Raw genomic sequence first — 16335 nt, forward strand, 5'->3', positions numbered from 1 at the left:
CTATCTATGTATCTATTTATCTGTGTATCACTGCTTTGTTCATGTTAATTCAGCAGTTATTAAGTATAGGTACTTAATACTTCACACTATGTGTGAAGAACATTAAAATAGAATTTTTATATAGAGAACAATATATTCTCATTATTTTAATAAGAGAAGTATTTTCATGCTCCTCCTATTAATAACTGGATAAATATTAACCTTCATTACTAGTTTCCCTAAACACAATATATTCCAAGGCTTATAAATAAGCAGTTGTGTAATGAGAGAAAAGACACTTGCATTCCATCAAATGGCAACACATTAACAATATTCCCCTCCTTTCAAAGCCATTTGGAGGATTTTCATCAACAAAGAGAGAATAGCCAAAGGAAAAATAGAAGTTATTGAAAAAATTACTCAGGATCAACCCTTTAAAGGAAAATGTTCCTTAAAAAATTACACATTCTTTCTTTCCGATTTGCTTCCAATACTTCAACCTCTAATTCAGTATTTTCCCCTCCCCTTTTCCCTAAACATTATTTGCCCACATTTGTCTACACTCCCTTATTGTCACAATATACCAGTTTTGTCAAAGCGAGGCACTTAACTGCCATCTGCTAGAAAATTGTCACAATGAATATATACATCTATGGTGTCTACAATGTGAAAGGTGTCCCCTTAGACATGACACCCTCATATAGTGCACAACCTGTACAACTTTATGTGGTCATCTTGCCCTGCAGCTATTCTAGAAAGAGTAGAAGTTTTCCTTCTCATTTAAAAGGAAAAGTTGTTCCTTCTGATTGGAAACAAGGTGGCTGTTAGGGTTTCCTGCTCTCTGATTGGAGACTTCATATTCTCTTCCCTGACCAGACCATTTCAAGGTCAGGGTGCTAATCTGATCAGAGGCATTGGTGAAACAAGTTAAGGCTTTTCCTGTAATTAGTAGAACGCTATTTTAGATAAAACTTGGACTGCCAAAGGAACATCAGAGCTTAGCTGTTGCTTCTCAGTCCTCACAAAAAAGAGAGAGCCTTGGAATAGTCCTACTGACACCTAGCTCCAAATTCAAGTGCCAGGTACAGGAGAAATTTGACACTAAGGTAATGAGTCAAGAGCTTTTCAATTAAAGTGAAAAACCTACCAGAAATAGATTAAATTCTGATTAACAGTTAAGATTAGTGAAAAGGTTACCAAATGGTACTTAGTTATTTGTTTAAACCTGCTCTCCATATAGTATACTTAAATGCAGTAGTCTTTAGTGTTATTATGCTGGAGTATTTTAATAAATGTGCATTTTGGGTTTTTTTAAGAACTGGGGAGATAAATCATCATTCTTATTTTTATTAAAATTAACTATGTTCATGACTGAAGACTAGTAATTCAAGACCACACAATCAATATGGGCCTCCTCCTAGTACATATGGTGTGTCTGTGGGAGTTAGAAAAATCTATAATCCCCTGGGAAGATATGAGGCAGTCCTGCTTACCACCGCCTACTGGTAATGCAAAGGTTTGCACAGGATGATGGGAACCCTAGGTTCTAGGTGTCTAGCCCGGATGGGATAGCAGTGAAGGCTTGCTGGATGAGACTGTTGAGCTGAGTTAATGGCACATCACGGGCTTCATTTAAGAGACATAAAAGCTAAGCCACAGAAAGATTAAGCAATTTACCCCATATTGCACCACCATCTAAATTGGAGTCTACCAAAGTGAGGTGACTTCCAATCTAAGAAAGAGTCCAAACTCTTCAACTTCTTGCTACAAGTTACCACGGAGCAAATATTTTTGTGAGAAAATTCCATACTGATATGCCTCACAGACACGAACATTAGCATATTAAAATGCAGGCACACCAAAATAACCCAGTCCTGCAGCCTTTTAGGACAGCTCATTAACACCTATACCACAATCCTGTCAACCTTTAGTTCTTCATTTTGTGGTTGCTGCAGCTTGCTACAGGAAGATGTATTGCATCAGCTCAAAATTCCTCGGACACCAACTTTAAGAGACCTGAGTCATTCAAATCATTCCCCAAAATCCTTCGACCACCAAAGGCAGCAAACAAAAGTGCCGCTAATTAAAAATGTAATTAGGGTTTATTATAACTAGCATACATTTGTTCTAGGTCTGATTCACCCTTGCTTTGAACTGGCTTTGTCCTGTTTTTATTTGTGCTTAATTGTACTGTTTTATGTGCATTTAATTTTGTAAGATACTTCATATCTTTTCTGGATGCAGGCAGAGTATAAATTCTAAATAAATAATAAACAATGGATTAAAGTTATGTAGAATTAGCTCTTTTATGTGCTTCATGTACAGTTTATAGTACACCAAGGCCCCTTACAAATTCAATGTGGATGGTACGTTTATGCCTATTTTATAGGACTTGGAACAATTTTGCTGCTTTAAATGATTACAGGGGCTTACAGTTATATGCTAGCTTTTACCACATATTTTTAGTTATATCTACAGTTTATTTGGTGTAGTGTTCTTGGTCAGGAACACAATCCCCAAAAATAATAACGACCTATAAGCAAAGACAGTGTGCATTATGACAACCCACTTTATGAGATAGTTTTAACACATTCCAGGTTAGGAGGAGGGAAGAAAGAAACTTGAGAGAACGGCCATGTTTCCAAGAAAGTATGATCTACCTTCTGGAATATTACAGGCCAAATTTTAAACCCTGACTTGTTTCTTTCTTTATTTTTCTTTTTCTTTTTGGTCCCATGTGCTCCTGCATCACCAGCCTCCTTGCTAAGCAGCTAGTAATAAACAGGGAACGAAAACACACTCTCCTCTTAGCCTAAAATAAGCAATTGGGAAGCTAAGTTATTTACAAACCCATTTTAGCATAGAAGAGGAGTGATAAAATACTGCATGTTTTATGTTAAATGCCTGGCTTTCATTTATTATTTCATTGAGAAAAACATGAGATTCTACTGCTAAAAAGGTTTTAAAACCACTGGACTACCTGACCCCCAAAGGCTCTTTCCAGGACATTCTATGGGTCTATAATACTGAAGATAAAAGGCTTCACTGGATTTTCATCATGATTTCTTACTTCCACTATAGAAAACACTGAAATGAAATAGGTAAAAATGTCATAGAGAAGGCAGATGAGACTTGTAACTGTGTAATGTGGATAAAAGAGGGCCTGAAACAGTAGGAAAAGGATACTAGATAATATATTTATTTTCTCCCATTTTAGCTTTTGTAGTTTAAATTTGAATTTAGCATACAAATAAATTGAAAGCTGGATAGTTTTTAATTATATGCCCCATCAGCCAACCCTCCACTTCAGCCATGTTATACTAATCAACAGCTCTTCAATGATTGCACAACATTAATCAGGTGATATACAAAATTTTGTCGATTGCCTTTATTTATTTATTTTTCTGAGTCTACTTGCCAAGGAATCTGTTGCCTTTAAAATTTCAATAGGACTTGCCTCATCTACTTTATTTTTTTACAATATTTCAATCAGTACCCTATGATTCCCTGGCCCTGGCCTCACCTGTCCAATTCAAGTATAACTTCACTTCTACTGATACTTTTCACTGTCACTGCTTAATTTAATACCAGTTTTCTCTCTGGGTTTGAGGGGGATATATTGTTCCTACTTTCCTCAAACAACTTCTTCATTTTTCCCCTAAACTTCTTACATCAAAGTGAATTTGCTATCAGGCAGTCTCTCATATCTGCACCTAATCCATCTCTGAAAACTTGTTGGATGATGAATTTTGAATTGTAGGAAACTTTGCTCCATTATTTAGGTTGGAAAAGCGATAATGCATTCCCACCACATCTAAAAGTCCCAATATTTCTTCAAATACGGTAAAACACTGTTAAATGCCCATGTAACAATCCTCCAAATATGTATCATATTATAAAGCATTTAAAACACTAAGTACCTAATTATTGAACACTTAACAGACGAGCAGATACTTTGTGAGTAGGTCACAATAGTGCCCTGCTATACTGGGTACAAAGTACTTCCCACACAAAAAACAACCTTTCAAGCTGTTTCAAAGGTCTACCTTTGTGTTCCATCATTAGAAAAAAAGACAGAGAAATTCAAAAAGTTCAGTGCCAGTGAGGAATTGTGGAAAGGCAAAGTAAGGCTTTTTCAGGAATTTCTAGAAAGAGGACTCACAAATGCGAAGGAATATAATAAGAAAACCATGAAGAGAACCACTAATGGGTGCTTTGATTCCATGTGAAACCAAAGTGAAACTCTCACATCCAAAAAAAACAAACAAAAAAAATGTCACCAAGTTAAGTAAATTCAAGCAGAGGAGATCATAACAATGTCAAAATTATCATTTTAATTAGTCTTAACAGTCAAAGAGAGTTAAGTAGTTTGCACTAGAGGTGAGGTAGGGAAGAAAGGGACAGCAATATCCGAATTCTGGGTAAGAGAAAAGTTGTTTTACTCAAGCTCTGCAGGAGGGAAATTGTCACAGTAAGCATTAATTGAGGTTAGTGAGAAGGGTACCAACTTGTTAATTTTCTGAAATCAAGAATCTTGTTCTGCAGCTTCATTTACTGTCCTCTTTATTGTTTACACTTGGCTGTTTTAATAAAGCTACATCATATTTTCCTCTATAGTGCAAGAGACATGCACAGTGATGTGAATAAACCATGAAATAATATGTTAAAGGTACATAATAAACGCAAGTGACACTTATCAAGGGAAAATTAAAAATCAAGTTTATTATAAAATGGAACTAAGAAACTACTCTTAGAGTTGGGGTTCAGAGGACAGCACCACGACGCTGGAGCTGACTTCAGTACAGTGAGGGCTCAACTGACAGAGCCCAGAGTTAATGAAAACTTTCTGGGTTTCAAGTCTCTTTACTGACAGCCAAGGAGCTTAACAATTTTTGCTCAGCAGGTACCTTTCATTTCCTGTGTCAAGCTGCAAAATCCCAGAAGAGAAGAGGTAGAGACATTTGCTGCAGGAGAAGGCAAATGAATGAACATCCAGGATTTAGTCCTGCAAGCCATACTTTCATTCCCCTCTACTCTTGGAGGCAGGGAAAAGGCTCAGTCCTCAGACCCACTGCCTCTTGTTTCAGAAGAACACTGCAAAGCTCTGGGTGTGCGAGTGGGTGGGGAGCATTAAGCATATCTCTCAGTATCCTACACGTGCTTGAGGGAAACAAGGGGTAAGAATCTCTGTCCTCAGGGGCCAATATTTCCTTCACAGGCTCTTTAAAGCAAGAGGCTTAAACAATAAATGCCTATAATGCTTTGGAAGATGAAAATCTCTGAAGTGCTACTGACCAGGCTGAAGATTCTGATCTTACTCAATAATGCATTACACTTCCCTTTTAAATTACTGATTCAGCCTTGGTTGGGTTGTATACAGTTTATTAACTCTCTCAAGTTTTGATCACACTTGGTTAATGAAAGCTGGATGAATTGAATATTCTATTTCCTTATAATTGTGGATAATGTCCTCATATATTCTTATTTCCCTTCTGGGTATGGCATACCCAGTTTAGCATAATGCTGTAACTTCTTGTTAAAGAGACAAAGCCATCACTAAATTTTTTTTTTTTTTTTGGCATATAGTTAAAAGTGACTCAGAAATTTAGATTTTTCCTTTCGGGAATTTAACAGTGGGAAGATAAGGTTGGTTTTGTTCTGGATCTCCTTCTCCAAGGCCAAGTCACAAAAGCTAGCTGGACAAATAAAATCTAAGTGTCCAAAAAAGTGCAGTAAGTAAATGTGAGATCAAACTACATTTGTATATGGGAGCAACTGCAACAATTGTGTCTACATAAAATCTATATACTTATTGCTTCACACAGCAAATATGTCCCTGAATGGTTGTGATTCAAGCATATGTTTAACAATCAGATCAGACAGGAGTTTGACTAGATGAACTTTAAGCTAAAATGAACAAGTGTTTCCTAAATCCAAGGTAGAATAATGAACACGATCTAATAATTAAGCATGTGGGGTTGTGACTGGGGCAGGGTGAAGCCCGAGACACAATTGTGCATTCCCCAAAGTCTTACTACAGAAGACTATAAGCAAATATTCAGAGAAAATAAATGAAAAATATAGCAAAATATTAACAGTGATTATCTCTGAGTGGTGGGGTACTAGATGATTTTTATTTACTTTTTAGAAGCTTTCTTGATTTTCTACATTCTCTGAAATTAGCATGCATTCCTTTATTTTATTACATTGAATTTTAGTTTAAGTAGAGGAATGCTGAGAGAATTGACTATTAATAGTGAATACCTTGGCAAAGCATCTGGTAAAACAAATAACCACCATCTGTATATTTGTCTTGGTAATTGAGTCTCTCATTTACCAGTTTTGCTTAAAGGAAGTCTCATCCATGTGGTTTTGTTCACTGTAGAATCCTCAGTGCTTAGCACAAGGCTAAACACATAGCACATAGGGAGCAGGTATCAGTTTATGTTTTAAAGAAATAAATGAATTTTAAAATGTAGAAAACATTAACTGAGTCTTACTCTCCGCTTATAAATATGACTTGCAAATTTTATGGATTTGTGAAAATCAAGCCCTTTAATCGCCCTGCAGGAACAGACATCAAAGCCAGCACACAACGAGACATAATGGAGGATGGATCACCTCCATTATCGAGTTGGCGAAGGGTCCTTCCCTGTTAGGTAGGGGTGTCTGACTAATTGGTAGTTAATAGCAAGAGTGTCACTGCTTTTGAGTTTATCATCAACTCTTAATTCTCTGTACTGTTAGATGGGAACAATGACGCAGAGAATTCCCAAATCATTTGTTTGGTTTGGAAAAGAGGTATGATTTTTCCCCAGAAGGTTTGCCTCCTAATTCTTTTTCTTTTGGACAGTGCCTTTCTTGGGAGTGTCGCCTACCTGGATGATGGGGAAGGTAACCAGAAATAGACTGGGGCAGCGGGAAGCCAGCCTGGGATTAAAATGTATCATCCTTTAGCCTTAGTGCTGAATGTAAGGTTCACTGGTGCCATTTGAGAGGGATAGTACCTTTTCTTTGTACAACACTTCAGAGTCTGTGGAGCCTGTGGGAGAAGTGAGTGCTTTTTTTTTTTTTTTGAGGCTTTTTTTCTGTCTTTGCTTTTTCTTTTAAAAAATCTCAGGAAGAAAGTTCAATGGTGTTGGAGGGATTATGGCCAACTTGCCTTAGTTTAGGAGGATTTCTTCCCTTTTCCTCAAATATTTTTTTTCTCCTCTTGGATGTGGAGAGGAATAAAGTCCATTGACTTTAGTAAAGTTGAACGTATCTCCTCTTACAATGGAAGATTTTTTTCTTTAAAAATCTCCAGGGAAAAGATTCATTGCTTTTGGTGGAGGTGGGGGAGCATCTCTCTTTAGGTCTGGAGGATTTCCATTAAAAAATAGGTTTTGTGGAGAGGACCTACAAGGGCAACTTGTTTTAATGAAGCTGGGAAGCCCTCACTAGTAGGATTTTTCTTTCTTTCCTTTTCTTTAAAAGAAACAGTTTATTGGGAAAAATTAGAATGGGAGACATCTCTCCTGGAAAGATTTTCTTTTCCTTTGCTTGCTTTTTTTTTTTTTTTTTTTTTTATAAAACAGTGAAGGCTGAAAGATAAATAAGGTCCCCGGGATACGGTGAGATTGGGTACATCCCCACCCCCTCCACACATGCACATTCCCCACCTTGAAGAAGCTTGAGAAAGAGATTTTGTGTGTGTGTGTTTTTTTTTCCTTATTGTGGGGGATGGAGAGGGTAGTCATCAGGAATAATAAGCAATGTCTGCAGTAAGGTGTTGGTGCATTTTCCTGGAGAGAATTTCTTTCTTTGATCCTTTAAAAAATAATCCCGTTGTTAATTTTCTTCTTCCTCTCTTTCCCACCCCTCCTTCTCTACCACCTTCACTCTATCCTAGCTAGTCCTTTTCCCCTTCCCTTCACATTTCTCCTCCCATCCTCCTTCCTCTCTCCCTCTCCTTTCCTCCCTCTCCCCTCTTTCTTTCTTCCCTCTCTCCCTCTCCTCCCTTCTCTCCCCCTCTTTCTTTTTCCCTCTCCATCTCTCCCCTTTGTCTCTCTCTCTGGCTCCCTCCCTTCCTCTGTCTCTCTCCCTCTTTTTTCCTCTCCCTATCTCAGTCTCTCCCTACCCGCTCCTACCTTCCTCTCCTCTCTACCCGTCAGGCTTTCCCCCTCCCTCCCTTCTCGCCTCCTCCCTCCCTCCCTCTCTCTGTTTCTCTCTCTCCTTCTCCCTTCTCTTCCTTCTTTCTCCCTCTCTCCTTCTCTTTGTTTCTTTTTTGTTTTCAGAAAAATATTCCAGGACTTTGGTGAGTTTGGGGGCATCTTCATTCCTTAAGAAAAATATTTCTCTTTAAAACATACTGTTCATTTCTTCCCTCCCCTGCCCCCCATAATTCTAAATGTATTTGCTTGTTTTGAGAAAAAAAGGGGCTTTGTTGAGGCTGAGAATACTTTTGTTTAAGAGGACTTTCTTGGCTTTGTGTTTCTCCCCTGCCTATCTTTTCTATTTATTCTCAAATTACAAAAAACTCTATATTAAGAATAAATCTTTTGGTAAATTATACAAATATATTAAATTATCACATGTACCCTGAAAATATGTACATCTATTATGCATCAGTTAAAAATTAAAAATAAATAAATAAAATAAAAAGAATAAAGTTTTTGAGTGAATTTGAGTCAACTCCCATTAGAAGGATTTTCTTTTATTTTTTCTTCTTTTAAAAAAATCGGTTTTTTTTTTTTTTGGTTGTGTTTTGACAGAAAAATTCATGGGTCTTTGTGACATTGAAGTACTTCCTCTCTTTAAGAGGATTCTGTTTTTGTTTCATTAGTAATATCCTCTTCACCAACACATATACCCTTCCATTCTTAATTTTATTTTAAATCTTTAAAAAAATTGTATTTTAAGAATAAGGTTTATGCTCTTTAGTCATGGAGGAGTGGTATTTCTTTTGTCCCTCCCTCCCGCACCCCCCAACCCCCGCTTCTTGGAATTAAAAATTCAGGAGATTTGGTATCATCAGTGACCTATCCTTTAATATTTCTTTCTTTTTTTTAATTAAAATGTGTGTATCTAGAGGGGAGGATTCATAAATTTCATTAACTTTTATGATTTTTGAGAATATCTGCCCTTAAAAAGATTTCCTTTTTTTGTTTGTTTTCCTTAATTTCTTTTTTTTTAATTGAAGGGGTGGCAAACAAAGGTTATTATCCTTGGTGAAGTTGAAGATCCTTTAAGAGGATCTCCCTTTCTTTTAGTTCCTTTTTTCAATTTTGTTTGTTTTTTGTTTTGGGGAGAATACTAGGTCTCTTATCTTGTGGTTAGAGGGATGGTATCTTTCTTTTAACTATTTTTTAAAATTGAGATGTAATTTACATACCATAAAATTCATCATCTTAACATACACAATTTTGTGGGTTTTAGTGTATCCACAAGGTTGTGCACCCATCACCATTCTCTGATTCTAGAACATTTTAATCACCCTCAAAAGAAGCCCTGTGCTCTTTAGCCATCATCCCCTTTTCCAACTCCCATATTGCTTCACTCATTTCCTTTCCATCTCTAAGGATTTGCCTGCTCCACATTTTATGTAATTGGGAAAAATAATGTCAGGAAGCTTTGATGAGGTTGGTGGACCTTCCCTTTATTTTTGCCCCCTTAATTTTCTCAAGAGATTGAGCATGAGCCATGAAGTCAAATAAAGTTTACAAATTTCATGAATATTTTAAGGTTAGAAATACTGTTTAACTTAAGATGATTTCTCTTTTCTCATTTTAAAATTTTTCTTTGGTGGATATAAGTTCCATCGGCTTTGATGAGGGTGAGGAGAACTTCCTTTTAGAAGCTCTTTCTTTTTTTTTCTTAAAATAATTTTCAGAGGAGAGATAAATTTCATTATCTGGGGTCACTGTCCCTTTCTTTTCATTTTTAAAATTCATAAATTTGTTTTTATTATTTTGAGAATGAGCTCTATTTGCTTTGGTGAGGGTGGGGCATCTCCCTTTAGAATGGCTGCTTGCTTGCTTTTTTTTTTTTTCCTTTAAAATTATTTTTTTTCCACTGAAAGAATTACAGTGGGTGGGCTTTGGAAAGGTCGGGCACCCTATCCTTAGCAGGATTTCAATTTATTTCCTTTACAAAACACACACACACCAACAAAAAAGGTCTTTGTGAGTAATCGGTTCAGGGTCTCTGCCTCTTTTCGTTTCTTCTTGGGCTCCTCTTCTATGCTGGCCCCCTCTGGGAGCATCAGAAGTGGAGCAGCAACCACTGCTATGGAAAAAAATTCAGAGCTGATGAAATGTCAGCTAAAAGACTGTTCTTAGACAAATGAGGATCCTATGTATCACAAAAGGCCATATGTCAGATTTTTAAAAAAATCTACAACAGAAAATTTAATCATTACATCCTATAAGCTGTCAAGTTTTATTTTTGCCCTCCCCCATCTGCTGCCTTGTTCAAGGAAATAAAAGGGTTAATAATGCAGAGGAAAGCACTCTGTAAACTGTAAAGTGCCACAGGAGCAGAAGGAACTATATAATCCTTATTAGAATACCCCTGAATGGTTTCCTGGTTTCTATGGATTTTTATTCTTTTCTTTTTTTTTTTTTTTTGCCTTTCCTTGGAGGCACTTTCCCTTTGGGCTGCAGATCTGCAGAAGCCCTAGTCGGAGATTTTAATTAAATGCATAAGAATTGTACTCTGAGAAACTAAAGACCACTGACCAACACTTCATCATCTTTTCTAGAACACCCTGTAGTGACTGCTTAGGAACTATTAGAATACACCAAATAAATCAGATGGTATCATCAAAGCTTGGCAAGGAGGCGGGAAAAACTGAAGAGAAAAGAAAGTAATTTCATTCTGACCTTCAACAGGTTAAACATCTGAATCTATAATCCCAAATCTGTTTACAGTCACTGCAGATACTCTGTTCACTTAGGAAAAAAATTTATTATCCCCTGAAGCTAACAATATCATTATTAGTCTGCTGCTGCTGGGACTGCATGGGATAAGGACACTTTCCAAGCCATTAAAAAAAAATTGTTAGTAATTTGCTTCTTAATTATAGTTCCAATAAGCACTCTGAAAATGGAAAGATTGACTGTACTTCCTTAAGGGCTTATATATTCCATGCCATTTAAATAAGTATTTACTTCTCACTCTGAAACCAATGAGAACAAATTTTTATTCATTCACAGCAGCAGCCTGTACATTGCTGGAAATGGATAGGTTTCAAGCTTCAGCAAGTGTTTATTAAGCAAAATCAAAGAGGGCTGCATTGAACTAGGCACTGAGAAAGGCCACCCCTATTTTTGAGAAGCTCAGAAATCACTAATAAAATATTCTGATAGGAATCACCAGATATCATATAAACAAATGCTTGCTATTTTGCAAGAAAATGTACAAAAATATCAGTTTTGTGCATAAAAGCTGTCCTGATATGGTTTGAGGATAATGGTTATTACTGTGCAGTCATCAGGAGGGATACCCAGACCCCTTTTATCTCCCCCAAAAGCCATTAAAGTGTATCTCCCCCCAGATTTTCATCAATCATGTGTATGATGTGATTTTCATTATACAATGAAAATCAATTGGTCAAAACCCAATGAATAAACAAAATTTTGTCTTTCTTCAAGCACAGCTGATGAGAGAGAAAGAAACATGGTCTACTTCATATAAGCCCCATCTCTCCCCCAAGAGAGTTATAGCATTGCTAAAGAACCAATTCACACATCCGACTTACACTTGCTGCCACCAGGTGGGAGACCATGGCTCATTTCCTGGGAATTGAAACATTTTAGAAAGGAAAGAAATAGACATGTTTGGTTCACAGACTGACTGTGTTATCCTGGTAGCTATTTGAAAAGAAAACATGAGCCCCCTTTTCTCAGTCAATTGCAGGTTCTGAAACTTTTCTGAAATCCCAAAAAAGAGCAGACTACAAGGCTGGAAGATGTTGGTTTTTTGCTACAATACCAGTCAACAAAATTACCTGGGAGAAACTTGCAGTCACATTCAAACACTTGGTTTTGCTCATTTCATCCTTTGAATTATCAGGATAGTTTCATGCTTGCTATGGAGGATTTCATTGCATGATGAGACCTGTATTTTGTTTTGTTCCCTGACATTTTGCACACATATGTATAGTATGTGTGTGTGTTAGGGGTGTGTGCACGCCTGTGCGTGTTGCACAATTGTTTCCCCCCAAGCTTGCCTCGAGGAGGCAGTGTTTGAAAACAACATCACCTCAGCTAAGATGACAACCTGTTTGCCTTGAATGTTAAGATACAAGCCAGCTGGTTGCAGGTGCCATTTGTCTGAGGAAGATGCAGGAGAGAATGATCCTATCACTGAAGATCAGATGTTCCCAGCTGCACCAGAGAGCAATTGCATAGCAACATTGAGGGTGTTGTAAAAGGGTTTGGCTCCAAGCAATTTAATTTGAGCACGTACCTAGATCCTTTGCATCCTTCAAAATTCTCCAGAGCCACTGATTAGTTAATCTGCATGGCCTTCTTAACGGACGGTTGTGGTTCTTAACCCCATTCTACAGATAAGTGGTTCAACAAATGTCTGGCTCTACTAAGGGCAAAGTCAAACCCATGGGATCCTGGTCTCCTGCCAGTGTTGCCAAATGTCTGTGGGTCAGCTAGCCAGCACGTCTGAGTGGGCACTATGTAGAGGAAACAAATATGATTCCCCTTACCTTAATCTTCCTCATCTGTCTGGCAATGACATTTTCCTGTCAAACAGGTAGGAGATGCTTTCACATGGGAGCAGGGGATGCTTTTCACTGGGGGAAGGGTCCTGGTCTCCAGTCAGCCTTCCAGAGGCCAAAAGGGAGATGCATTCTCTGGGTATTACGTCCCCACGTGTCAGTTTCACAGCCATGTTCCCAAAATTTCGCTTAAGATGGCCATAGGTCAGGTGATTCCTGCTGTCTCTTTCCCACCAGCTTAATGCAAACTCTTCCAAAAAGACAAGATAAATCACCCGGTGAGGGTGAGCTCCCAAATCTAGCCACCCCAACTTTTCCCTTCTTAAGATCACTGCAGGAAAGGGTATTTTCAGGAAGGGGAGGGATACATCCCCTGGTGAGAGCTAGGGTGTTGAATTTTTTAAAAATTGTCAGAGTCTCCCACCGTCCTGTTTTATTTATTTTTAAACCTCTGCACTTTCTTTTCTCTGTGAAACTTTTCATTTTAGCCTTCTTTTTCAGTCATTCGTCATTGCAGATATTTTGCAAACTCAAGCCTCCCTACTAAGAACTCAGGAAGCAACCAACGCTTCCATTTCGTGATACCAACCTCTGCCCCCTCCCCTCCTGCATTCTACATTCTGTAAGTGTGCGATCCACAGCAGAAGGGTTCCTGAGCCGTGTCCTTATGGTCTGCTAGGCAGCAGGACGGACCGGTATTGTTCGTGTGTTGTGTTATTCGTTTGTGTGTGTGTGTGTGTGTGAATGCGCGCGCGTGTGTATGTTTTCCTGCAGGGGAAGCTAAATTGAGGTGTGTGTGTGCATTATCATGGTTTTCACAGTTTTGTGGAACGAAGTTTAGGGGAAAGGAAGAGTAGGGAGAGTGCAGAGAAAGCAGGAAAGACAGGCCAGGCGTACTCCCGCTTAAGAGCAGACGCGGTTTCAGGGTCCAAGGCAAACACGAAAACCTTTTTCCTCCCTACTCCCCTTGGGCGAGTGCCAGAGGATTCTACACTCATCTTTTCCCGGCTAAGTGTAACGATTTAGAAGGCGTCGCGGTAGACTGGTAGAGATGAATGTTCCCCTTCACACGTTCTGCAATCCCAACTCCTATTTTCGTGTCTCTAAACCAGGACTCCTGTACCATTCCAACTGGCCCTGGTGCGGGATGCCAGTTGCCCCGTTTGTGACGCTGCGCATCATTGTATCACTGCGTTTACACCTACCTGCTGGGAAATCCTGCAGACAGATGGAATGGTGGCTTCGACACACGCATGCTCTCCCCCTCCTCCCGGAGAACCCTGCCCTTCCCCTGCAGTGCGCGTGGGCGCCGCCCATCCCCTCGTCCTCACCAGGAGTACCAGCTCGAAGCAGCCGGCAGAGGCGCCGGGCACCTCCCTGGAGCGCCGCCAGTTGCACCCAGCTGAGGCGCCCCCTCCCCAGTGGCAGGGAGGGGGCCAAGCATGCGGCGGCTCCGCAGCTTGGGCCTCTGCCGCAGTGACCGCGGCTAAGAGGTGTGTCCCACCGCCCCCGCTCAATCCGTCCGCTATGTACTCGGGGCCAGCCCCAAACACTTCTCCAGGTCTCTTGCGCTCCCCGAGGGTATCTTCCTCCTCTTTTCAAGATATTGGCGCTCACCGCACTGTCGCTTCTCCTCACGGGGAAAACTGCTCCGATTCCCACCCCCTGCTGTCACCCCCGTTTCTAGCCCCAAACAGCCCATTCTCGATTCCCACATGTTGCTTCCCGCCTCCCAACCCCTTCCCATTCCCCCGGGTTCCCCGATCCCTGCATCTTTCTCAGCATCTTGGCCAGCCAGTGCCAGACAAGCGGGATGCAAGGGGTACCCGGAGTCCCGCGGGCTCCATAGCCATCTGACTTCGCCTTGCTTCTTTTCCCCGCTTCAGGAGGTCTTTTGCTTACCTTTATTCTGGACCACGACATTGGCGTTCTGGGTGATGGCGATGGCGATGGCGAGGTCTTTAGACCTCTCTCTCGAGTGTCCACCGGACATTGCAATAGACATGGTGCTGGACTTGGACGGGACTCTGGAGCCGCCTCAGGGCAGAACTCTGGGGCCAGCTCTGTCACAGGTTCTGGGGTCGGCTCTGGGGCCGGCTCTGGGGCAACTTCTGGAGTCAGCTCTGGGGCCGGCTCTGGGGCCGACTCTAGGGCAGGTTCTGGGGCCGGTTCTGGGGCCGGCTCTGTGGCAGGTTCTGGGGCCGGCTCTGTGGCAGGTTCTGGGGCCGGTTCTGAGGCCGGCTCTGTGGCTGGTTCTGGGGTCGGTTCTGTGTACAGTTCTGTGGCTGGTTCTGAGGTCGCCTCTGGACAGGGTCCTGGAGCAAGCTCTGGACAGGGCTCTGGTATGGGTTCTGGCGAAGCCTCGGAGAGCGGCGGCGGAGCCGGTGGTGGTGGCGGCGGCGGCCAAGGCGGCGGAGGCTCTGGAGACTCAGCGGGCTGCTCTCCATCCTGAGGCGGGGCAGTGCCCTGGGCCGCGGCAGCTCCGCGGTCCATGGCCGCACACCGCTTCAGGTCTGGGCAGCCTGCGTCCCTAAGCCTGGAAGGCTAAAGTACCCTCGGGCGCCCCGCCCACTCCAGTCCGGCAGCCCCTCGCAGGGTGCCAAACTTTCCCCCATCCCACTCCATGGCTGGCTCGGCTCTGAGGTCTAACCCGTGGGCGCTCAGCGTCTCCCTATGCTGGAACACGCCCCTCAGTGAGCGCACACCTCTTCGTAAGCAGCCACGGGTCCGATGGGCGGGAAGCAGAGGGGCTTGCGAACGCGGACTGGGCAGAGCGCTTGATGACCTCCTAGCGACGCGCGGGAGGGGAGGGGAGAGACAAAAAGGGGAGGGGGAGTGGAGCGGCGTGGAGGTTGGGGGGCGGGCTGGAGCCTTGCCGTGTTTAACCCTTTAGTGACACGAATGAAAAAAAAAAAAAAAAAGCCAGAGGCGAAGTTGAGGGTCTTTGCAATCCCCCAAACACTTAGCTGCTGGTCAGAATAGCTTCCATCCTGTGTCTGCTCTCTCACCTCAGCAGCAGGTGAGCTTAGCCTCGGACCAACCTCTTGCCCCCCATCTCCAAGCCTCGATGGGCAAGTAATGCTTTTTATCTAAGCCGGGAAAAGAAATTAAGCGGCATGGTGTGTGTGTGGGGTGTGGGGGGGGGGGGGGGCGGGGGCGGCGGGTGTTCAGCCTCCTTTGGATTGAAGTACAATTTGCCCCCCTTCGGTTTTTTGCATTTCTGAGCTTTGCCGGATCCAAGCGGTTTGCCGTTGGGTACAGAGTTTGAGGTGATTCGGGAAAGGAGTATGATGAGGGAGGCTGGCGCCCCGGCTTTCCGCAGCCTGCAGCCTCCCCGAGAGCAAGGCGAGAGTGCCCCGGCAGCAGCTGGGCTTCGCGCTCGGGAGCTGAGGCTATCTGGGCGTCTGTCTGGCTCGCCTATGCCATAGGAGCCTGCCTTGTGCTTTTAGCTGGATTTCCCAGGAGTTTGGTTTTTTCCCCCCCAAACTTGTTAACGCGCGCGCGCGCGCGTGTGTGTGTGTGTGTGTGTGTGTGTGTGTCTTGGGCTGGGGAAATTCACTGCAACACCCACACCTTTTTCACCTCCTGAAGCAGTCTGACATTAGAGATGGGAGATTCTCTTGCGAAAAGAACGGCTGATG

General features: G+C 41.8%; 1 protein-coding gene across 2 annotated transcripts in view; it reads right to left on the reverse strand.

Moving 5' to 3' along the window:
- DGKK (diacylglycerol kinase kappa) overlaps positions 1–15421 on the reverse strand; it is a 106237-nt gene extending 90816 nt beyond the window's left edge. The window contains exon 1 of one of the 2 annotated variants that reach the window (XM_024240406.3): positions 14597–15421. In XM_024240406.3, coding sequence (XP_024096174.2) covers positions 14597–15187 — 591 coding nt within the window. In that variant the 5' untranslated portion in view covers positions 15188–15421. The remainder of the gene's footprint in view (positions 1–14596) is intronic. The other variant, XM_024240407.3, reaches the window with a different exon arrangement.
- Positions 15422–16335: the final 914 nt, after the last annotated feature.

This window comes from Pongo abelii, chromosome X, assembly GCF_028885655.2.
Source record: "Pongo abelii isolate AG06213 chromosome X, NHGRI_mPonAbe1-v2.0_pri, whole genome shotgun sequence".
Lineage (NCBI taxonomy): Eukaryota > Metazoa > Chordata > Mammalia > Primates > Hominidae > Pongo > Pongo abelii.